Raw genomic sequence first — 24,264 nt, 5'->3', positions numbered from 1 at the left:
TGGTCACGTTAAATGAAAAATTGCTTTCAATGTACATTGAAGCTTTGTTTGAGAGATAGAGAAATATAATATCATTCAAATGTATGCAAACAGATATATTGCGGTACTAGACCCTTTTTTGCGGAAATTATTGATAACTTTTCAACATACACCTCACTTTCGAAACTCCAATATACTCCACCTCATAGAAAAAGTCAGTTATGACAAATCGCATAATCAAGCACTTCGAAACAAATGATCGCTTGTTTTTTCGGGAAAACTGGTCTTCTGGCAACTATACGAGTACCATTACAAGAACGTAAAACGGTCAATTCCGAATAGTATACAATCATTCCATATTTTTTATTCACTATACTCCTCTACGGGACAAACGCCTGGACGCTGTCTGTTGCATCAATGAATAAGTTCGAGGCTTTTGAAATATGGTGCTATCGACGTATGCTGAAAATAAACTGGAAAGAAAAAATTACAAATTTTAGAAATTTTAGACACAGTAAAACGCCATAAGTTGGAGTTTTTTTTGTTCATATTCTGAGGCATCGACGGACTACTGAAATCAATCATTGAAGGCAGAATTAAAGGTAGACGGAGCCCTGAGAGACGAAAAATATCATGGCTGAAGAATTTACGTCAATGGTTTAATAAAAGTACAAGATCGCTTTTTCGAGCAGCTGTAGATAAAGTTAAAAAGCAATCATGTTATCCAACGTTCGAAGCGGACAAGGCATCTAGAAGAAGAAGATACAATCATTTGTTTACCATAAATCTAAAGTGAAATACGGAATATAAACAACCGGCTTCGAATCATTTTCCGTCAAGACAATGCGTGTGCTCACACATCTCATCAAAAAACCGACTATTTGAAAATTAAATAAATCGAATTGATGTGTCATCCGCCATACATTCCTTACTTAGCACTCAATGATCTCTTCTTGTGATCGAACGTCAAGAATAAATTGCGTGGACAACGTTTTTTGTCAGCGTTGCATTTAAAAATCATGTTTTGAAGGTGTCTTAAGAAGATTGGAAAAATGCTTAGACATATAGTTCGAACGCGTATATACTACGAAAAATATTAATACATTTTTCAACGACAAGTTAAAAAATTCAAATAAAATCCAAATATCGATGAATTATCAACAAATTAGCAAGTATCTTGCAGTAATTTTAATCATGTCAATCATATCATCTAACGTCAAACTACTCAAAGTCAAAAAGATATATTTTTATAATGTGTAATATCGGCAATAACTACAAAAATAGTATCGAAGATTTTATAAAAATTTCTTAACATTTAATGTAATTTTAAAAAGATTTAATTTTTAATTAATTTTTCAATTACAGGAATTAGAAATCCAACCATTACAGCCCTAGGTAAGCTTAAGTTTATTTTGATATTGCTTTCTAGACTATTCGATAATCATCTCTGTAAAGCAATTTTCACTCCCATCAATCCAACATTTTCGGGGAGCTCCTCTCGCTCTTGCCACAAAATCTTGATGCGATATATATGTCAATCAACCAAATTGTTAGTATACATTATAATAATAAAGCTCAATGAAATTTTTGAAAATAAATTTGCCTGAAGAGGTTAAAAAATGTTATCAAAACATTTACCGTTAATAACAATGACAACCTGGCGGCAATGTACTCATCAGGAGAATACGAGTACATATAATAACTTTCGTTCAACGTAAAATTGCGTGTCTGAAGAAAAATCAATTTTATATTAAAAACAAGTGAGGAAAATTTATGGCGGATGCCAAACAGGAGGAAGCAAAAGATTCATTTCCTGAGCATACAGCAACAGTTGCCGCAACCACAATCAGCGACACTTTTCATGTATTGGTTGTACTGTTAGAAAAACATAAAACGCACATTTACACGCAGAAAGGCTATTGCTGCTGCTCTACCGCTGTTACTACTGCTGTTACGGTTGTTGCTGATACGGATTCTGTTGACGACACTGATGCTGATTGATGTGCATTTATGACATGCAACATATACAGTATGTACTCTGTGATACTTTACTTTACTCTGCGTGGTAAAAGAAACATATCCTTAGGATATGACTTAATACAGATTTGAAATATATACTCACATATTAAATGAACTACAATTTTGTGTTGACATGATAGCGTGATTGGATTGGATGGTAAGAAATTAAATTATTAAGGAAACCAGGCATAGTCTGAAGTGGCTATAAAACTTATTCAAACTCATTAATTAGGAGATATTCTATACGTTTGGTCTTTTAAGAAACTTTTATATATAGTAGTTAATTAAATATCTCACCCTACTTAAAAATTGTCAAATACAATAAATTGAGGTATTGATATAATTAACAAGCGAGGGCTGTTTGAAAAGTTGAGTATTGCACTTAATTAGTTATAAAAATTCTTTTGTTGTTGTTGTTGTGGTTTCTTGGCTTATCCCTGCCCCTCACTAAGCTTTAACCCTACTAGAATTCATATAGTTTAATTATCGTTTAACTGATATCGAACCGTAAGTCAGTATATCTTCCTGTGGATCCTGAAGTGGACTTGAGGTTTGTTAGGGCGGGGTTGGGCAGCATATTTTTTGTAATATTTTTTTTATAACCTAACAATTTTAAACAAATTAAAAGTATGTTTCCACTACATACTTAGTAAGTGTAAATATATATATATTTAATTATTGTATTGTGTAATAATAATTTTAATTATTACCATCTACAGGACGACTTTTTTTTTACTTCCAATAAGCATGTTTTTTTCTATTGGCTAGATAGAACTACTCTGTAAAAAAAATTGGATTACTAAGTAAGTTAATTATTTATAAATCAGAATTATCAAAGTCTAGCACGTTTCAATAAAAAAAAATATTTTGTTCCATTTGACAGTTAATGAATTTATCTGTCAATTTTCTTACATCAATTATTAGTTTTTAAATTTTTGTAAATTTCTTTTCATTGTAATTTTTATTCTACTAGAAATTGTGATTAATTTGAATAGTTTAATTTAAAAATAAATCTTAATATATATTAATTTCAAAGCTACAATATGGATGCCAAGATTAGTGAATTTATTCCTGAAAGTAAGATTGAAAATTCTAAGAAGGAAACTGTTCCAGAACATATTGGCGATATGAACAAAATTGCATCTGCTAACCAAGCAGAGACCGAACCCAAAGGTAAGTTTTTAATTTTTATAGTGACGTTGTATGCAATAAAGGCAAAAATGTTTTTCTATTACTTGTCTATATTGAAAACAATTTCTAGTATAAAATTCACGTTTCATTATTTCTTCCAACGAATCAAGGAATTTTATAATCAGGACTATATTTGAATATTTTTAACTACTTTAATATTAGTAGTATTAATAATAATATCCCACTCCATATTAGGGAGGCATGTCATAAGATAGGGTCTACCCTATAATGACTTTTGTGGTTCCTATGATGAGAAGGAAACTGTGCTTCCACCTCATGTGCCCATTTTTAGCTATAGGATCAAAAATTTTCGAGGCCCATTTTCTGACCAAGTTGATTTACGTTTATCTAATGGAGGTGTCGTTGTCTTTTTCATACATCGATCTTTTAGTCTATGTACAAATTAACGTTATTCTTGTGGTACTACACCGGGCCATTATTTAAGCTCAAGTGGGCTTTCTTTCCACCTACCTTACCTTACTACCTTACTTCATATGAACCATAAAAGGATTCTAGAGATACAATATGAAAAGTTTTTATATTCCGTTATTCTTCCCAAATATATAACACAAAGTATTGTTATGCTGATAAAACCAAACATACAGGATATCGTGGAATAAAACAAATTACATATATTAGTTGTTCCTCTGATATGGACTACATGTAGTACCTATATGTGTAAAACTCAGTAAGAAATGTTATGCTGTATAATGATATAAACAATATTTGGTATTATCAGAGTCTTAAAAAAAAATACCACTGATTCCAGTACTTAAAACAACTGGATGTGCAATAAAAATCTGATCTTGATAAATACTAATATTCAGATAAGCACTGAAAACAAACATTTCAGAGACGAATACGATTTGAATATCAAAACCTAATCAGTGGAGTACATAACGTGGTTATTTTAAGGTTCAAAGCCTCCTAAAATATTTTACACTATTTTAGGCTAGACATAATGCAACTTTTTCAATTAATTAATTAATTAATTAATTATTTGCGTAGGAACTTTAAATGAGTTCTCAAAACCTTCTCTTAAATGCGACTCTATATAAGCTCCTGATCAGAAGCAACTCTTCAATGCATATGTAAGAATGAATTTCAGACTACATTCTGAAAAATTTTTTAGTCAGGTATAGAAAATGATAAAAATGTAGAGATTTTTTTTCTAATTAATTTTAAGCAAGATATTTTTTTCAATGTTTAACAATTAATATATATTCTCTTTACACAGATGTGGAACCTACTTCTAACAATTGCATCGAAATACCTAATCAAATCAATGCACTTCAAGAACTAGGTCTAATGGATGATTTTACATCAAACAATCGTATCGATACACCTACTCGAAAGGAAGTTATTGAAGAATTAGATCTTATGGAAGAAATAATTTTCAACAATCACATTGAAAGATCGAATGGAATGGATGCAATTGAAGACTTGGATCAAATTGATGAAGATACATCCAACAATCACAGAGAAAAAGCTAATAAAAATGATTTAATTGTAGATTTAAATCTTGTGGAACAACATATTTTAGGCGATCACATTGAAACACGTGATAAAAAGAATACTTTTAAAGATTTAGATCGAATGGATGAGCTGACACCCAACGAACATATCGAAATATCTAAAAGAAATAATGCTCTTAAAGAATTTGATCGAATGGAAAATAATGGTAATTCATATATATTGGAATTTGAAGTCAAAAAAAAATTAAATTTAAAACCTGTTTGACAGAGTTTTCTGACAATTGTGACGAATCCATTAAAATTAAAAATGATCACAAATTAATGAATGCGGAAGTTTGCTTGGACATTGGTAATAAAGTTAACACGGAAGTGAAGCCTCTTAATGGTATTATTTAACTTTTAACTTCTTTATTTTACTTTCTACATAATTATGTATTTAGTACCTACGGAAGACAATCTGGAACAATCTCATGATAAAAATGGCTTAATGGATGATACCGATTTTAATATTCGTGGTAATAGATTATTTGTTTCTCAGTAAATTTTACCTAATTAAAGTCTTTATCTTACTTTCTACATAATTATGTATTTAGTACCTACGAAAGACAATTTGGAACAATCTCATGATAAAAATGGCTTAATGGATGACACAGATTTTAGTCTTCGTGGTAATAGATTATTTGTTTCTCAGTAAATTTTACCTAATTAAAATCTTTATCAATTTAAGATAATTGTGATGACGATAATAGCAAAAATAGTAATGGTAATTATATATTTTTATTATTTCAAAAACTTCATAAATATATTCAACTATTTGTTTCGAATGATCCTCTCTGAAATTTAGAAAGAGACCACATTGTTAATGCTATAGAAACAGTCAATATCGATGTGGATATGGATAGTAATGAAATTTATTTAAGTTCAATTAGTAGTGATGATACAAAAAAATTGGATGGGAGTGCTGAAGAAGGTGTTAAAATAACACATTCGAATAACAATAGCAAAATTAATGATGATGGTGATGGTGATCAAAATGATATTGAAGTACTACAACGTAGTAATGACAATAGCAGCAATAATGATAGTAGTCATGAAGGTCAATCTGAAACATTACAACGTAGTAGTGACGACAGCAGCAGTAATGATAGTAGTGATGAAGATTATTTTGAAATACTACAACCTAGTAGTGACGATAACAGCAACAATAATAATAGTGATGAAGATAATTTGGAAATGTTAGAACATAATAGTGACGACAGCAACAATAATGTTAGTAGTGATGAAGATCATTCTAAAGTACTACAACCTCAATTTAACGATTGCAATATACATGCTAGTAGTGATGAAGATGATATAGAAATAGCACATCCTAATAACAAGAACAGGATAACTGATAGTAGTGATGGAGATGATATTAAAACAGCACAATCTAATAACGCCAACAACGTTATTGATAATACAGGTGAAGATAATATTCAAATACCAAAACTTTGTAGCGATATTCGCAACATTAATAACAGTAGTGATAAAGTCAATATTTGTATACCTCAAACTTGTGACAAGAACGTTGTAAAGGTTATTATTAAAAGACTTAAACCTCCAACAAAAGAAAAAATCGGCAAGTAACAATTTATTTATATATGTTAAGTACTGATCATTCTTATTCAATAATTAACATGTTGAATAAAAATCAATCAATATATTGCTTAACAGTTATAGTTAGCATTAGAGATTAACGTTATTTTTGACTGCCTTTGTACGTTTTAGTTCCCTGGTACTTTTCTTTTACATAAAAAATATAAAAGAGTAGAACTTTCTGGACCTATACCAGATCAGAGGCTACTTGTCGCATAACTTTTAACCAGATCACAGCTACCATTTTGTGGCATATATAAAGGATTCGAAGTATAATTAGTCATAAATTCGAGAACGACTACTATGTTAGGCATACACAAAACTGTTAAGACCAAGCTATTTGCCATTCATACAAAGTTCAAAAACAAGCTTTGCATCATGAAGACATTAACCATTGTCCACTGTATAACATGCTGCCAAAATTTAGTAGCTTTTCCATAGTATAGGTATATTTCACCATAATATTGTAGGTAAAATAGGTTGGGATTTACTAACTTCAACTATGTGTTAGTCCATATAACAGTTAAAATGAATCAAAACGTTAAGAAAAAATTTATAATAGGTCTGTTCCACTAGCTACTCGTAGTAACTTTGATTAACACTGTGAATATACAAGCGCATTCCACCAGCAAATTTTCGAATAAATGAAAACATCTGAGAGAGCGTAACATCCCTGTCGAAATTTGAAAATGCTACACAGACTTTACTCGTACTTTTTATTTCAAGTTAAATTTGTGTTGATATATAAAACAGCTGATTTGGTTTTAATTTGAATTTTTGTAGTGTTTATTTGCGCGGCACTCGTGTTCTCAGCAGACTTTACACAAGGCTGTTCCAAGAAGATCTGTGTAATGAGCGTACTTTGACACTTTATTTGTGTTACGCTCTCAGTTTGTACTTTACTTGTGTTTTACTTGAGTTTCACTACGAGTAGTTAGTGGAACAGACCTAATATAAAATATAATCACGATTTGTTTTAAACTAGACTAGAAACTAGACTTTGATTATACTGTGTAGTGTTCTGTTCTGACTTGGTACAATTCATATAATAAATTGTATATCGTTCTCTTTTAATCGTTCATTTGATATATATATTTTAGTTAATATCGACCAGCGCTCTGATGCAGACTGTGGTAAACGAATCTTAGCCGATGTGAGTAATACTTTTCCTAAACCTGACGAATCACTTGCAATACAAGAACACTTCACAGGTAAGTACATAATAATTGTATTTATATACTAAGACGAGTATGTTTACAATTTTAATTAAATCTTTTTAGCCAATATAAACAAAAATAGAATAGAGTATAAATTTAGAATCATAAAATCAATGATGCATTTTCTTTTCCTATAGAACCTCAACCTGAGGAGCTTAAATTAAAATCAATTACTGATAACATTTCTTCTCAAAGAGATATGGATTTAAGAAGGTATTCTAAGTCAATAACGGCTGCACAACCACAATTAGATGACAAAATTGAAGTGGATTTCAGGAGAAAGCAATTAGAAGATCCACTTACAATGATCAAATTAAATGAATTCAATAGGAATTCAAGGCATTTAAGTAGAAAACGTTTAATAAAATTATTAAAAAATGATATAAAGTATGAGCGAAAATCTCGCAAAAATAAACAACACCGAAAGGGAAAGAAAGGCAATGATCATCAAAATGCTGAATGTAATTACCTAGAATTCTTATTTAGTTTAAATAAGATCGACGGTTGCTGGAAAAAAGGAATAGATAAACTGTTTCTAGATTTAAACAAACGTTTATCGCTACAAGAAAATTGTTTATTCCATAACACTCTAAGAAAATATCAATCCATATTTGAAACCATCGGTAATACGATGATTGAGGAATTGAAGACTACAATTTATAAGGATTTACTAAAGACCTCCTATATTATGCAACGTAAACTCTGTGCAAATAAACGTAAACGGTCCAATAACTCACTGGAATCTGAATTACCAACTAAAAAAAAAGTATTAAAAGAGCATTAAATAATTTAAACAATTAATTTTGAATATTAATTTCTCATTAATTAATTTAATTCAATAATTTTTCCTATACAATCACAAAACTTTGTTAACTATCAGAATAAAAAGTTCAAATAGATTAAAGCGATATGTTTTAACTGATATGTTTAGAATATCTACGTTATATACAATTAACTTGTGAATTAATATTACTGTTAAATTAGTAGTATTACATTTTAATTAAAAAATCTATTTCTAAATTTTTGTATAAAAATCCACATCACTTTCTATCTAAGGCCTCGGTGAACTCTACTACGTAAAACGATATCCTGTGTGTCTGTGGTCCTGCCTGTTCTCAATAAATCGTAAAACATTAGCTGAAATCTTATTCTGTTATGAGAAAAAGCAACATTCGTTCCATGAATTAATATAATTTTTTAATTTGCATTCCACTCTTTAACCTCAAGTGTGTTCCGGAGCACCTATCACCTTGCGGGATTCACCTTAACAATATTGCTGTATTTTGAGTGTATATGAGAGTGGTTTTAAATCCATTAAATAAGAAAGATTCTACGAGGACATTGCTTTTTTAAATTTTAATTTTATCTGAGTTGCAATAGTACTCTTCCATTTCAACTTTCCATAAAATAGAAGTGACTGTAGTTACCTAACTCTGTAAATCGATAAAAGCACTTCTAACCTTATTGATTCCAAAAGAAACAATCTTCTTATGCTTTTTTTTTCATTTCATATTTCTAAAATTTTTTGTTTGGAATGGAAGAAGGTATTGGAACCCTATATTAGCTACTCATGATCATACATTTTTCTTTACTAATTGATAAGCATGTTTCTTGAAACTTAAAGTAGAATTAACTTAGGCAACCTTTAATGCTGGAATACGACATTAGCGTATTGCAAATATTCTGGATAGGTTAATGGTTGATTCTGCAGTGCACTTTCTGCACCATTCAAAAAAATCCAAGCCAGTCTAATCGATGTAAAGACTTTACTTAAAATGAGAAGCAAACTTATGTCTCTATTGTTATTGCAATTGGAAACATCATACTTTTCGGTAATTTAATGTAATATAATTTTATATATTTCAATCTATATAATTCTTCAGTTTCCACAAACCCATATAGTTACAGCTATATTTGGATCACATTTGAGAATCGCGTGAGAATTGCACAACCTAAGGAACTTGGTTAATATTCATTTTTTTTAATAAAATAAAAAGAAACTAGGTTTATGTAAATTCCTAATATAAAATATATATTCTTCCAATTCGCCGAAGGGTCCTACCAATTACGTGGGTACAACATTTGGACTACGATATTATTTAAACGTGAGCGATTTAGATTAGAAATGAATGGACTAATTGGGTGTGAAGTGAAATAAAAGAAAGAGAACGGCAAATGGAGTTAGCATAAACTATTGAAGATACTGAACTATCACGTACCAAGATTTTGCAACATTCCCTTTTAAGTGACAGAAATAGAGAACTTCAGATCAATTAGATGGTGTTTGTATGCATAATTGGACGATTAAATAGATATATGGTATAATGTTAGGGATATAGAGTGAATACTGAATATCCACTAATACTTTCTGAATAACTTTAGTAAAGGCGAAGAATACTGTATACAAAAACTATTAATTTTATATAAGCCACCTGTTCTCAGCTAAAAATATTTAATAGCACGTTTTTTACACAACACTCTACTACATATATAATGTCCTTTCATTTTATACTGATTTTTTTAACAGATTATTATTGTTTTTCATTTCTTCATTTGCAGAGATTACAAAATAAATAACAATTCAAAATTCCCTTACATTTTTTATGTCATAAATTGCGTATTAGTTTAATCTTCAAATGGAAAAAGTGCCTATTAGAGAGCAAAGTTCAGCAATACCTTTCTACGTACATCAGAAATTCTATTTAAAGACGTAAACTAAACTTTTTCTCAAGCTGCCGTCCTTAGGTTTGTCTATTTTTCTTTTCTTTTGGTTTTATCAATGTAAAAAGTTTTCGTTTAAATGCAGTTTGAATTTTCCATTTTCAATTGAAATGGAAAACAAAATAAAAAATAGACACCTACAAGGCAATAATATGCACATCCAAGAAAGCAAGCGACGGAAACTAATACCCAAAGTGCAACTCAAATAGTTTTTCCGACTTTGTTGATGTACGCTTTCTGCCCGCAGGTGACGCTTCTTGGAGCATGATAAATTTAAGTTTTCAGATTTAAGTTTATGTTTCGCAACTACAATTTTGAAAATGTAAAAAGTGGCACCTGAGATCATGGAGTGGAGCAATTGCATCACTTGACAATTGCTTGCAATAATTTACAGTTCAAATGCTTTTGAACTTTTGTAACGCATGTTCAGCACTTCACTGCTGAAGATTTTACTCTAGTTGGATAAAGTTTACTCCATTTGTCAATGGAGGAAAACGAAGTTTACTTGGTACTTTAATCAAGGTAAGTGTTATATATTGTGAATTTATTCTTATTTCGTATTATTTTTATTAATTTTGCTAAAGAATTTTGATTGCTCAAATAGTGAAATTGTGCTTATAACAATAAACAACATATAGTATTTTTACCAATCCAATACCAACAACAGTTTATTGTAATATCTTCTTAGATAGAGTTGAAAGACATCCACAAAAAGACTTACAAAATGAACTACACTACCGCAATTAACATCTGAATATAGCCACGTACTAAACATTTACTTGCCACACATAAATACATCTGTAATCCAATGACACCGACCGTCTGAATGCATGTCCAAATACACACGGATTTGAATCCCATGGATTAATGTTTCCTTTCTATTGGGATGATATTATTTGGATCCCATATAACAGGTTTAACGTAAGTACCCATCTCTTTTCTTATTCCTACTTTATAACACTTCACTCTCTCCATCCTGTGCTATAGTCCAAGTTTTTTATCCTTATATGTGGTTACTTTTCAAAACAGCGTGAGTATATTTTTCATGAATTTTTTATTTTAGAAATATAAAGCATTCATATATCGGTAATAATAATATGTAAATACATAATTTTACGTAAATAGTGACATTGTTTCGAGAAGATATGTTTAAAAAATAAAAGTTTTCTCCTCCTGATCCTTCTACAATTAATAAGTTAGCGTATATGTATGTTTTTTACCGACAGACGGCCTACAGCTATTGTTGTACTTTTATTCACACAAAAATAGCTTAAGCATGAAATATATCTATTTTGAATTTAAAGAATTTTTGTCATATTGTTTTGAATAAAAACTATTAGTATTACTATTAAAAAAAATTCTTACTGTTAATGTGTTATCATATAAAGCGAAGTTAGCGACATGCAAATGACTAAAAGATAAAACAGATACTTTGTATTCTTTAAAGAATTACAAATTATTTCGTTTTGCAGTTCTTTACATTAACAATATTTATTTAATGTGAATGAAAACTTATTTTACGAAATAATATACGTATTTAATATTATAGTATTATCTTATCGCTCACATCATTATAACATAATAATAAATATTCAATATAGAACGTTTTCGTTTCATTTTAACTGGTTTTAAAAAATTTAATTTTCAAACCCGTATACTTTTAAATTCCCTGCCTCACGTCGTCGATCATTATTATCTTTATCATCACAAGCATAAGCTAGTAAGTATTTTTTCGGATTCCAAGCTACAGTAAATGTTGATGCATCTACCGGTACTTTTGTTACTTTCTCACCCGTTGTAGCATATGCAATATCAATAAACAAATCTTCACTACCAGAAGCTATTAATTTGCCATCATGACTGAAAGAAATAGTGCGTACAGGCCATTCCAAACGTTCGATTACATGTTGACATGACAATTCGTTCGCATTCCAAACAGAAACCAAAGAATCAGCAGATCCAACAGCAAAATATTTGCCTAAAACACATATGAGCATATATTAAATAAATAAATAAATGAAAAATTCATATAAACATACCAGTGGGATCAAATTCAATGCATATGCATGTCGCAGGGTGTCCTCGAAGTACTTCCATTGATTCTAAATTAGGATAACTCAAAACGTGTACACTACCTGTACCACTAGTTAAAAAGAACAAATTATTGTTTTTATTCCAAGCGATTTCATTAACCTAAAATTATATAAATTAACAAAAACACATAGAATAGATTTGTATTTAAAATGCCTCAAAGTTAAATTGTTTCTCGACTTTTATTTTATTTGTACGTGCATCGATAAATGTCACTAAATCATCCTTATTACCAACAGCTATTGTTTTGCCATCTGGTGACCAAGTTATATTAATATTTTCACCTTTTGTATTCACAACAGCAGAACACCTTCCAGCTCTAGCGTCCCATATGCGTACAGACTTATCACCACTAGCTGTACTTAACAAATCTGGATGATGTGCGTGCCAACACAGCTGATCTACAGATGCTGTATGACCACGTAAAGTGGTATCTTTTGCCTAATATATAAAAAAATTATTTTTATATGTAATATTTAATTATTTTTTTTTTATTAAACCAACCAAGCGATCTCTGTCTAATGTGTACACAACAACAGTTTTATCAAATGAACCTGAAGCTAAACGACGTCCTTCACAGCTCCAACCAACTGAATGCACCTATCATAATTTTTAAATTTCAATATAATTTTAATACCCTAAAAATATTAATAAAAAATGTTAAATTAGAAAATTTTACTAACCTTCGCTGAATGCGCTCTCTGCTCACGTACGATCTTATGCCTTTTAAAGAAATACTGCAAATCTTTTATATCCGACGATATTTGTGCACTTGTTTGCATTTTAAACAACTTTTATTATGTTACAAAATTAATTTATATTTTTTATGGAAAACCGGCACTTTGGTAAACAAAAATTCTTTTTCATTTGAAAATGCTCAAAGTGCATATGGTACTATTTTCATTTTGACAGCTGTGTGCAGGGTTGCATTTTCTGCAAAATAATTTTTATAAAAATTACACAAAACTAAATTTCAAAGTATTATACATATTTGCATATGATTTGCATAATCTTCTGATCATATATATTTTGTGAAACATAATATTTTGTAATTTGTGATAATAATATTAAATAATTACATAAAAACATATGAAAAGTTCATACAAGTAAAATATTTTTGAAATCCGTCAATTGCACACGATTTTATCAGGCATAGTTCACATTATATTCAATTTTAGCTGTCAAAAATTTATTTTGTAATAACAGCTAAACTTACAAACAAAATTCTTGTGTGAATCCAGTATAAACTTGATATCTTATACCACAAGTTCAAAAATGATCTATAGATCATAAGTATCCGTTGTACAATATAATAGCCTATCATTAAAGAAACAGAAAATAGTTTTGTAGGTTATGACTGAAATTCAAATATTTTCTCAATAAAAGACTATAGAAGGGCTTAGACGTGCTCAATAACTCAATTAATCGAAAAAGTTTTATATATGTTTTATTTTGTATTACCGAATTACCGAGACATCAAGTCTATTTTTTTTTTGGATTAACTCATTCTAATCATTATAAAGTCTCGCATAAAATTTGAATTGAATTTAAAGTGTTTAAGAAATATTATTAATTTGAAGTTATGAGTGGAAATCTTAAAAAAAGAGGAAGACTTCAAAATAACAAACAAAATTATCTGCTTTGAGCATTTAATTTTTCAGCTCTACCCCAAGACTAATATCCATTTCCCTTGAAACATTCCACGAAATTATACTTCATTTTTTTTATGAAGTTTTATGTCAATTTTTCGTTAGATTTAAATATTAGATCTAAAGTTTACCGAGAAATAATTTAAAAAAAGCGTTCAGACATACATATATCATTTTGCATATTACCGTGTTATATGTAGATAACCCTGATGTTTTTCCTTTTATTTAACATTTTGACTTCAATAAGATTTTTAATTTACAGCGTTTTTAATTGAATAAAGAGATATAAATAATAAAATTAATTTAATTTCCTGTTTTTTAGTATTCTATAATTCAATTAATTAATGTCATAATGAACTTTATAAGACATGGATTTCCCCTTACTCATTATTTTTTAGTTGTAATTATGTGTAATGATATGAAAGCATTGAAAAAATTCTTTGCATATCCCGTTTTTCAAATCAAAACGTTTATTTGTCATATATTTGATGTCTATTATATGCATACATTTTATAAAATCACAAAATATTTACTTCAGTACGAGTAATGGCAACAGGCAGCAACAACGGCCTTCACAGTACTTTGTTAGTAAATAAAATAATCAAAATGACCGTGGACCCCGAGTTGTTTCGACGAATAATATTTCAATGCCAGATAGAAATTCTCAATTTTTAATACGGAAATATTATCAGATCAAGTGAAAGCGTTGAGTGTTCGATGCTTCTCAACAGTTTTTAGTTAAAGAATTTATATAAAAGAACCAACAACAAAACTAAAATAGTCGCTAAAAACTAATAAGCAAAATGAAACTACATTTAGTGCTATTTATATTTTTCTTAAATTTAATATTTACAATGTGTAATCCATTAACTAACATATTCAACCACATATTCAACACACAAGGATCATACAGCAATGGATACAATCGCCGACAGTCAGCGCCTTACTCAGCACCTCGTACGCCTCAACGATCTTATAAGCAAATATGTCATTTAGTGAACACAAATGGATTTACTAATCCTGGAAACGTGCCGAAATGTCCTTATTGATTACGTTTATGTTCTTAAGAATAGTATTTAACAATTGCAAAAGTTAAGAATATATTTAAAAAGGCGTATATAATGTAATAAATAAAATGTTTTAATTTATTTAAGTAAAATATTTTATATTTGCGCATAGTTTAAGATTTATACTAAAGGCCTAACAAGTTATGTTTAAATATTTAACTAAACATTTTAAATTTAAGATAATTCGTGGTTATTTATTAACAAATTTTTACTATTTAAAATAGTTTATATTTAAATAAAGATATAAATGCATATACTAAAATTTGCTATTCCAGTTGGTTAATGTAAAAAAATTAATTTAAAATCTATATCAATGTTACGGCATTTTCTTAGCACTTATCATTATGCATACACGGTTTCAGTCTAATCTAGCCTAGCCTAATCTAAAATAGCCTCTTTTGTACAATATAAAACACACATGCTAAGAAAAGCGTAAAGGCAAAGAACAGCAACATCTTATCTGTACACTCTCGTCGTCCATATTTCTTTAACAACTTGCCGGACTGTGATATTGTACCTGCCGTATTGTGTAATTCATCCCTAGTGGCTTCAACGTTCTGTGATGAAGCAACCAACGTTTCAAGTGTGTGAGCACTTTTTTGCGTTGTCTCAGACAAATGTCTTGATATGGCCAGCATTTTTTCGGTAACATTATTTTCCTGTGATACTAAACTAGTACGATTGTGACGTGCACCCGCCGTAGTACGTTGACGCAGTTCACTTTCACCTGTTATAGCCATCAATTCTTCACGATTAGCTTTTTCTATTTCCAACATAGCTGATATGTTAGCTTTACGAAAAGCTTGCAGTGTTTTAGAGAATTGCTGTCGATATTCGTCTACTTCTTTGGATAGATCCGGATCACTCATATCACGTGCCCAGTCATCAAGGTGTTGTATATTTTTACGTAAAGCAGCTAATTTTGCTCTGCCAACTTCATTGAACGCTTCTAATTCAGATATGGATCCACGGTATGTAAGTATGTCCTAAACGAAAATCTAATAACATTTGTATGTGGTGTATATGATTATACTTTACTTGAATAATTGCTTTCGCCTGCAAATTGTTGTCAATTAAATCCTGTCTTATAGAATTCAATGCCAATTTATCTGTGTCCATCTTTTATTTTTGTTTTAACTAAAATTTTTTAAAGAAACTAAATACAAATGCTACTAATTCTGCAAAACCAACTCATCACTGTGCGGTTTGTTTTGACAGCTGATGTTAAGGTAACCATCCAACTTTAGTCAAAATGTTGCCAGATTGCCTACTATTAATAAATTAAAGGTGACCATGTAGAAGCGTGTATAAACGGATAAAGTCTACATGTACAAGAGTCGCAACAAAATTTCTAGTAATAATGCCAAACCATTAAACTTGAAAACCTAAAAATGGTAAATAATAATTTTTCTACCATGGACTACAACTTTTAGTTTTCTTAAAATTTCTCTATACTGGAAAAATAGTGACTCGAATCTTCTTTTTGGATCCTTATATTCATAGTTCAACACATCTGCCACATAAAGGTGCAAAACTGCAAAGCGAATGCTTACAAACGAACAAACTTTTATATGTAACATTACCTGCGAATGTTCGTTCGTTCGCAAGTGTTCGCATTGGTGTAGATGCACCTTAAAGCACTAAGCTATTGTAATATTAATTTACTAGATGGATTTATAAATACTCAGCCTTAGTAATAAAAACGAATTTTTTTTGGAAAATATATAGTTTATGCTTCAATATAGTCCGTTTTTAGCTCGACACACCGAGTCCATTATTCTTTCAACATTTGGATACCTTTTATATAATACGATTTATCAAGCCCTCCAAATTATGCCTCAGTTTGCCAATCAACTTCATCATTTGATGCAAATCTCTATTCCTGAAGCCATCTTTTCAAGTTTCGAAACAGGTTATAGTCACTGGGAGCCAAATCTGAAGAATACAGTCAGTGAAGAACCACGAATGAATTCGTACTGTAATTCGTTCAGTTTTGCCATGGTTTTCATTGATGTGTGATGGAGTAACTATCCTGCAAAGTTTTTTCCTTCAACACAAATGTAGTTTTTTTTGGATTTTCTCATTCAATCGATCAAATAATATGCAATAGTAGTCTGATGTTAATGTTTTTCTTTTTTCCAAATAGTCTATGAAAATTATTCTACTTGAATTCCAATATACGAAAGCCAAAACTTATTAGCCGATTGTTGAACTTGTGGCGTTTGGGAGCACTACCCCTAGACTCTGCCCATTCTCTGGCGTCTTGTTTCCCCTAGGTATGAAGTAATGGATCAATGTAACATTATTAATTAAACGGTCATTATTAAACGTTCTTCATTAAACACATTCATAAAATTATGTTTAAATTCAGCTTTCCAATATTTTATTGTTGTTAATGATGACGCAACATTGCCATCAACGATATTGAATTTTTTCCATTTCATCAAAAATCACCAAGGTGCACTATTCCAATTATTTGCAAAAGGCTAACCAAACGTGTGATAACGTTCATAACGTGTGATAATTCATATATATGCGTAAATTTAAAAATAAATTTGAAATATATTTTCAATTTTGATTATATATTCAACAGTTTATGTAGACCTGGGCTGTCCCACGCACAGCCCACGGGCCACATACATACATGTCTAATATATGTGTGATCCGCAACATAAATTTTTTGTATGTAATATCTTAATAGCTGTAATTTTTTTTCAGAGTAGCAACAAAATACTCACAACTTACGAAAGGAAACTTGTGAAGCAATAACAATGTTTTCAAAATCTTCAGGTTTACTAGCAAAAAATTTTACGTCTTGTTTCAGTGCAACCAAATTCAAAGAGGGAAATATGTTGCAAAATTCTAATCATCCATTAATTTCATTTTCTAATAAATTGAAATTCATAAATAAATAAATTAATTTAAATATATAAGATAAAAATGCTTACCACTGCTCTTTTGTTATTCATTTAAATGTATTAATTTTTAGTGTTTCCTATATTAATATTGCATATTGTACACAGCACAACAAAAAACATTTGTCGAATAAAAGCATTTAAAAACTTTAAAAGTAATGCTAATCTATTTCAACCAGATTTAATGTTGCTTTTTTACAACTCTGAAAGAAAAAATTACAGCTATTATTACACAATATAAGGCAGCGATCATTTAGTAACAGCATGAGTGTTCCCTTTCACTCTTGTATATATGTAAATACACAAATAAAATAAGGCAGCTGCCATATAAATCCATCTTTATAATATTTTTATTGCGTTTTATGCAGTTTGTGTGATAATACAAATATGGCAAGTATATGATTATAAAAAAATTCCCTTTGTATGAGCCAATGTTTGTTGGTTTTGGGAAATTTTTTGCAAATGAGAATAAGATATTTTGGGTATTCTTGCACTGGCAAATGGGATTGAATTCATAACAATCGACGACGCTGAACAGTTGGTACGTGTCTGATTGAATTAGTGCCGGTGTTCATGTTTTGTTGTATTTATTTACTTTTGGTTTTATATTGTTTATTTACGAGGTAGTTAACAATTTTCTGAAGTGCAATATTGTAAGTTTTGTGTTATATTTTGTTTAATTTCGTATTAGAAAAACGCGCAAGTTACAGTTTGCTTACGTGTGAAAGCAAACATTTGTAAAAGGTAAAATAGAAAAACGAAAGCAAAATGCATAATAATTTGCCATTAAAAAATTTAGTTTTATTCAAAGTTGTTTTGCTTCTGTTGTGTTTTTGTGCGTTTGTTTTATATAAAAGTCAATCAAAACTAATTATGTTCGATGGGTGTGTTGTGTTATGTGTTATTTTATTGTTGTTATTTTTAATGTGGTTGTTGTTGCATTTTTAATTGAAACTAATTTTGGTATTTAAAGCACGAATTAATTTTATGCTTTAAGGTCTTCATATATGCACAATTTCTCTATTATAATTGCCACGGAAAAAGTACTGGATTAGTATTAATCTTAAAATACAAAATATTAGTTTTTATTATTATTATTATTGTTAGGGGATGTGGCACTGCGACCGTCGGGTCTATTGTGCCCCCTTCTGGGCTTAGAAAAAATATTATTTATCATCAAGAAAAAATTATACATAAACATAAAAGTGATTCTCAAGCACTATAAAGTATATAGTATATGCCTTTTACAAAGCATATGTTATTACATATATAAATGATATATCTAGTAATGAAAATGATTTATTACAATAAATGTTATTTATTATAATAAATGCCATATTGATTACAATAAAGTATTTTTATTACAAAATATGATAATTAGTATAATAAGACCCTTCCAACCTAACCTAACCTAACCCAACTACATTAAAAAATTAAAATTTAAATAAAATTAAAAAAAATTTGTTATAATAAATAATATTTATTACAATAACATACACTTATTACAATAAATTGCACAAATTACAATAAATGACATTTAAAACAAAAAATAACATTTATTACAATAAAAGACATGTATTACAATAAATAATATTAATTACAATAATATAATAATGATATTTATTAAAATTTTGAGTTGAGATAAACGCAATGCAATTTTTCTTGCAATCGGAATTATAAAGTTATATTAACAATTAGAATATTTCGTAGTTAAATTAATTAGCGATTAAAGTCAAAGTCATATAGACATAAAAATTCCTTACATTAAAGTAATAATAAACATATATACTTTGTGGGTCTCTGGCATGTAATTCTATTTTATCACGTCTGCCACATTTTTCGAACTTACAAGCATTGCAAAAAATATAAAATATATATTTTTTAATATATATATTTAATATATATTTAAAAATAATTTTTATTTATTACTGTTAATAGTTTAACAGTTTATATAGATCCGCTTTCTAACAAAAACAACTACCTTCTATATAGACAAATAAATGATACGATTTCTTAGCCTAGTTAAAGCCTAGCCCCCCAGCCATTATAGAGTAAAAGTGCGTAATAGCACTTACTCAAGAAGAAGAATCAAGAAGAAGAAGTAAAAAACCGGAAAAAATTACTATTAAAAGACTAAACATATTACATATATAAATAGATTATGGGATTAATTTTCCATTTATATATAATAAATTATAATTTTATCATGTGTAATGTTCACATTAATATTAATAATGCATTTTTATAAATTGAATTTTTAAAAAAATTTATTTCCATGGTTTAGTTTTCATATCTGGTATTTCATAATACCAACGGAATAAAAATGTATCAAAGGTGTTTGTTCGATAATTTTATATTAGTTTCCATGAATTTTATAAGTTCATACCTAGTTTTCGCATACCATGGTAAATAAAAATTGACGTAATATAATAATTCCACAAAAAAATATTAGATTCTGTTGTTAATAGAAATGCTTTTTGAGTTCCGTGTAAAGATATTGTCACTAGTAACTAACAACTAACAACAAATATTTATTAATATTTATTTAAATATTTATTTTTTTAATTTTAAAGAAATAATATAGGCTTGATATAATTTTTTTATATTCCCATAAACGCAGTTGCCGGAGCATATCTAACTATATTTTAGTTATGAATTGCAATTATTAATAAATTAACAAATCTCAACATTTAAGATAGTTTAACATAGTTTATTTTCTTTTTATTAAATATTTTTTATTTTTATATAATTGTATATAATAATCTGTAAAATGCTTGTTTAGGGAATTCGTTATCATTCGCTTAGGGTATCTCCCCACATTATGATAAAAGAAATTTATAGAAAAAATGATTCTGTTTAATTTTGAAACCGGGTATTATCATTAATTTTTTAATTTTTATTATCGTATTATTTAATATGAATTTAAGAATTTAATCTATAAATGCTTTTTTTAATAACTATTAATTACTTTGTTTACGCTTGTATGTATTTATTTTTATAAATACAATCAACCTTCACTATCTGCATGGATCCAAAAAATTATTTTGTTATATAGAAAATTCATTAACTTGTGTTAAATTGAAATTATAATATTAGGATATTAAACTAGAACCAAAATGCTGTCTTTTTCTTAGCTGCTTGAAATCAATTTCTAATAGAGAGTGCTGCGTTTTATAGAAGTCATGGGAAGTTATAGGGAAATGCATGATTTTTTTATGACGTTATTATATGTATTATATGTAATAATCACAGATACTATTGAGTAAAAGTGCTTTAGACACTAACTCGCGTTTTATCAAGTAAAAAGAAGAGAGAAGAGATGTACAGTGTGATGTAAATGCACTAGTATAAAATGTGGTGCCAAGAATTATTTTATATATTAATATTATTATATTACTTATCATAATGATATACATACATTAAATTTAATATTGAAGATATATCTAATATTATATAACTGATACTAATCAGTTATCAGTTAGCTACCCAGCATAGATAAAGAAACTTCGTTAATATCGGAAAGTTTTGTTGTAACAGGTTTTTATCATTTTCAAATTGTGGCCTGACGTTAAAGTTCTCTTTCACACACTCTCTCTTACTTTCTTTTTCTCGCTCTCTCTTTTTGTCGCTGTCTCTATCTTTTTCTCGCTGTCTCTTTCTTTTTCTCACTCTCTCTTTATTTTTTTCCTTATTTTTCTCTTTCTTTCTCTATCTCTCTTTCTTTATATCTCTTTCTTTCTCTATTTCTCCGTCTTTCTTTCTTTCTCTCTCTCTCTCTCTTTCTTTCTTTTTCTCTTTCTCTCTCTTTCTTTCTTTCTCTCTCTCCCTTTTTTATTTATTTCTCATTCTTTCTTTCTTTCTCTTTCTTTCTCTCTCTCTCTTTCTTTCTCTCTCTCTCTTTCTTTTTTCTCTCTTTCTCGTTCTTTCTTTTTGTTTCTCTCTCTTTCTTTATTTCTCTCTCGTTTTTTCTTTATTTCTATTTGTTTTTCTCTCTTTCTTTGTATCCCTCACTTTCTATCTCTCTCGTTCTTTCTTGCGCTCTTTTTTTCTCTCTCTTTCTTCCCCTCTCTTTTTATCTGTTTCCTTGTTTCTCTCCCTCTCTTTCTTTTTCTCTTACTCTCTCTTTCTTTTTCTCTTACTCTATCTATCTTTCTTTTCCTCTTTTTGTTTCTCCGTCTCCCTTTCATTTTCTCTTTTTGTTTCTCCGTCTCCCTTTCTTTTTCTCTTACTCTCTTTCTTTTTCTCTTACTCTCTCTATCTTTCTTTTACTCTCTCTCTTTCTTTCTCCCTCTCGCTCTCTCTAACTTTCTTTTACTATCTCTCTTTCTTTCTTCCTCTCGCTCTCTCTTTTTTGACGTTCCACTTCCTGCTTCTTGAGAGTTCAGTCTCATGCGATCAGTCTACTGCGATTTGCCTTACCTACACTTAATCACTCTATCGTTTACTAATTTTTAATATTATTAAGTTTCTTTTTATAAGAAGACTAATATTTACATATTGTATAAACATTAACACTAAGAATCTTTCCCATTTCTTACCATATATTTTTCTTATCTTATTTCATTATTATGTATATATTTTTTTTAAATATATATTAGTATTATTTTTAGAAAACTGATTGTTCGCTTTTATCAAACTACAAATATTTTTTAACACTTATATTATATATTTTAACAACATAATAATAACCATTTATTGCCTCAATAAAAAATTCAAATTTAGATTAAATTATGCGGCCGTCGTATTCGACTTTCTTTTGTTAGTCGCCCGATTCTTTGATAAATTGAAAAAAATTTTTTATAAAAATTTATTTATTTACGAGTATTATTATTGGCTACTCTCTGATTTACGAGCATAGTCGGAAGTATGTGTGGCTACTATTTAATTTTTGTTATCATGAAAAACTTTAAAAAAAATTTATGTTAATGTTGTGATTGAAAAATTTAAAATCTTTTAAAAAATGTTTATTATACTATAAATTAGAGTGCAATCCTTTGTAAATAAATATTGACATCTGTGTGTATAGAACCGATACCTTGACTTATAGCAGTTCTTATGTGTTGCAATTATAATTTGCGCAAAATGTTATAATATTTACTAATTAAAAAAACTTAAAAATTTTTTTAGAGATCTCAACATATATATGTATGAATGTGTATTATATTAATACGTAATTGATATACTGCAGTAATATTATTATTAAAATATGTATGTATTTCCATTACAAGCTGATTCAGAAACATTCGTTGTTCGCATGTTCACCGAATTACAAAACCTAATCAATTTTTATAGTAATTTTAATAATTATTTTATTTGTTTTTTAATCAATGCAATTTTTGTTATAATTGCAAATAGTATAAATTTTTTCATTACTCACGTAAGTAAAACCGAGCTACGTTTACAAACAAAATTGCTTAAGTTTTAAAAAATATTATATCTTCATTATATATATATATAAATATATTTTTTAAATATATAAAAAAAAATATAAATAATTTTGTTAAAAAAAAAATAAAGAGCAAACATTATTTTTTCTTATGAAAAGATTAGTGACTTTGCGAAATAGACTCCCTTATAGCTCAAAACTTTTAATAGTGGTATATCTCCTTTATATATATACTATACCCACTCTTAAATGGTGAGAACTAGATTTAAAATTTTATTTTAAATTTATTTAGAGATTTTTATAAATTGTTTTTTTGTGAAATTTGACTTCGTTTTTTTTTAGTGCTGTAGCTGGCACTTTTTTATATATCCTTATTTTATTTATTTTCTATTTACTGCTTTTTAAATAAGCTATTCCTTTCTATTGTCAGTTAGTATCCAGTTACTCGTTTTAATATATATTTTAGACTAAGTTAAGCATTGATCATATGCGTAAATGAATTATGAGAACTTACTTTTTAATTGATACTAGATAAATTAACATGATCTTATTAGGAGTGTTTTCTTCAGTTAAACTATATTGAAACATAGAAAAATACTACAAAATAGTATGTCTCTTTTGTAATGAGAAATAATTCCATCCATAAGTCATGCGTTTCGATAATTCTATATAAAAGAATCTGGTTTTAAACTCCGTTTAATATATTTCTTATAATTTCTGAATTTGTTTTTGCTTCTCCATTACTATAATACCCATATTTGGATAATGCCATCTATTTATACTCAGAACTTAGCATATGTTCTACATACTTTTTGGTCATAGCTGCTCTTCGAGTACAGCATGCAGCCGGTAGTTTCATCGGTATATTAAAACAATTTGTATATTAATACTATTCATAATCGGTTCTATAAATACTTAT

The 24,264-nt window shown here is 28.7% G+C and overlaps 3 protein-coding genes across 5 annotated transcripts; 1 reads left to right on the top strand and 2 right to left on the bottom strand.

The window, feature by feature from the left end:
* The first annotated feature begins 2,715 nt into the window (after positions 1-2,715).
* Positions 2,716-8,392, top strand: LOC119683928 (probable cyclin-dependent serine/threonine-protein kinase DDB_G0292550). 3 transcript variants are annotated; one of them, XM_038097817.1, is made up of 10 exons: positions 2,716-2,801; positions 3,035-3,171; positions 4,427-4,870; positions 4,933-5,013; positions 5,105-5,179; positions 5,258-5,332; positions 5,392-5,427; positions 5,509-6,282; positions 7,400-7,510; positions 7,654-8,392. In XM_038097817.1, the coding sequence occupies exons 2-10, from the start codon at positions 3,042-3,044 to the stop codon at positions 8,298-8,300; spliced, it is 2,373 nt and encodes a 790-aa protein (XP_037953745.1). In that variant the 5' UTR covers positions 2,716-2,801; positions 3,035-3,041; the 3' UTR covers positions 8,301-8,392. The 3 variants fall into 3 exon arrangements, with proteins under 3 accessions (XP_037953745.1, XP_037953746.1, XP_037953744.1); XM_038097818.1 differs by having other exon boundaries at positions 4,933-5,049; positions 5,509-6,126; XM_038097816.1 differs by having other exon boundaries at positions 4,933-5,049.
* Positions 8,393-11,850: 3,458 nt separating this feature from the next.
* On the bottom strand, positions 11,851-13,181 carry LOC119680997 (THO complex subunit 3-like). The gene is made up of 5 exons (XM_038094052.1): positions 13,012-13,181; positions 12,833-12,928; positions 12,485-12,769; positions 12,277-12,430; positions 11,851-12,215 (listed from the first exon to the last, which is right to left on the bottom strand). Exons 1-5 carry the CDS (start codon positions 13,108-13,110, stop codon positions 11,875-11,877), a joined length of 975 nt encoding a protein of 324 aa, XP_037949980.1. The 5' UTR covers positions 13,111-13,181; the 3' UTR covers positions 11,851-11,874.
* Positions 13,182-15,159: 1,978 nt separating this feature from the next.
* On the bottom strand, positions 15,160-16,261 carry LOC119685516 (vesicle transport protein SEC20-like). The gene is made up of 2 exons (XM_038099815.1): positions 16,083-16,261; positions 15,160-16,030 (listed from the first exon to the last, which is right to left on the bottom strand). Exons 1-2 carry the CDS (start codon positions 16,161-16,163, stop codon positions 15,428-15,430), a joined length of 684 nt encoding a protein of 227 aa, XP_037955743.1. The 5' UTR covers positions 16,164-16,261; the 3' UTR covers positions 15,160-15,427.
* Positions 16,262-24,264: the final 8,003 nt, after the last annotated feature.

The sequence above is a fragment of the Teleopsis dalmanni genome, chromosome 2 (genome assembly GCF_002237135.1).
Source record: "Teleopsis dalmanni isolate 2A chromosome 2, ASM223713v2, whole genome shotgun sequence".
Taxonomy (NCBI): domain Eukaryota; kingdom Metazoa; phylum Arthropoda; class Insecta; order Diptera; family Diopsidae; genus Teleopsis; species Teleopsis dalmanni.
This window is presented reverse-complemented; position numbering and strand designations above follow the sequence as displayed.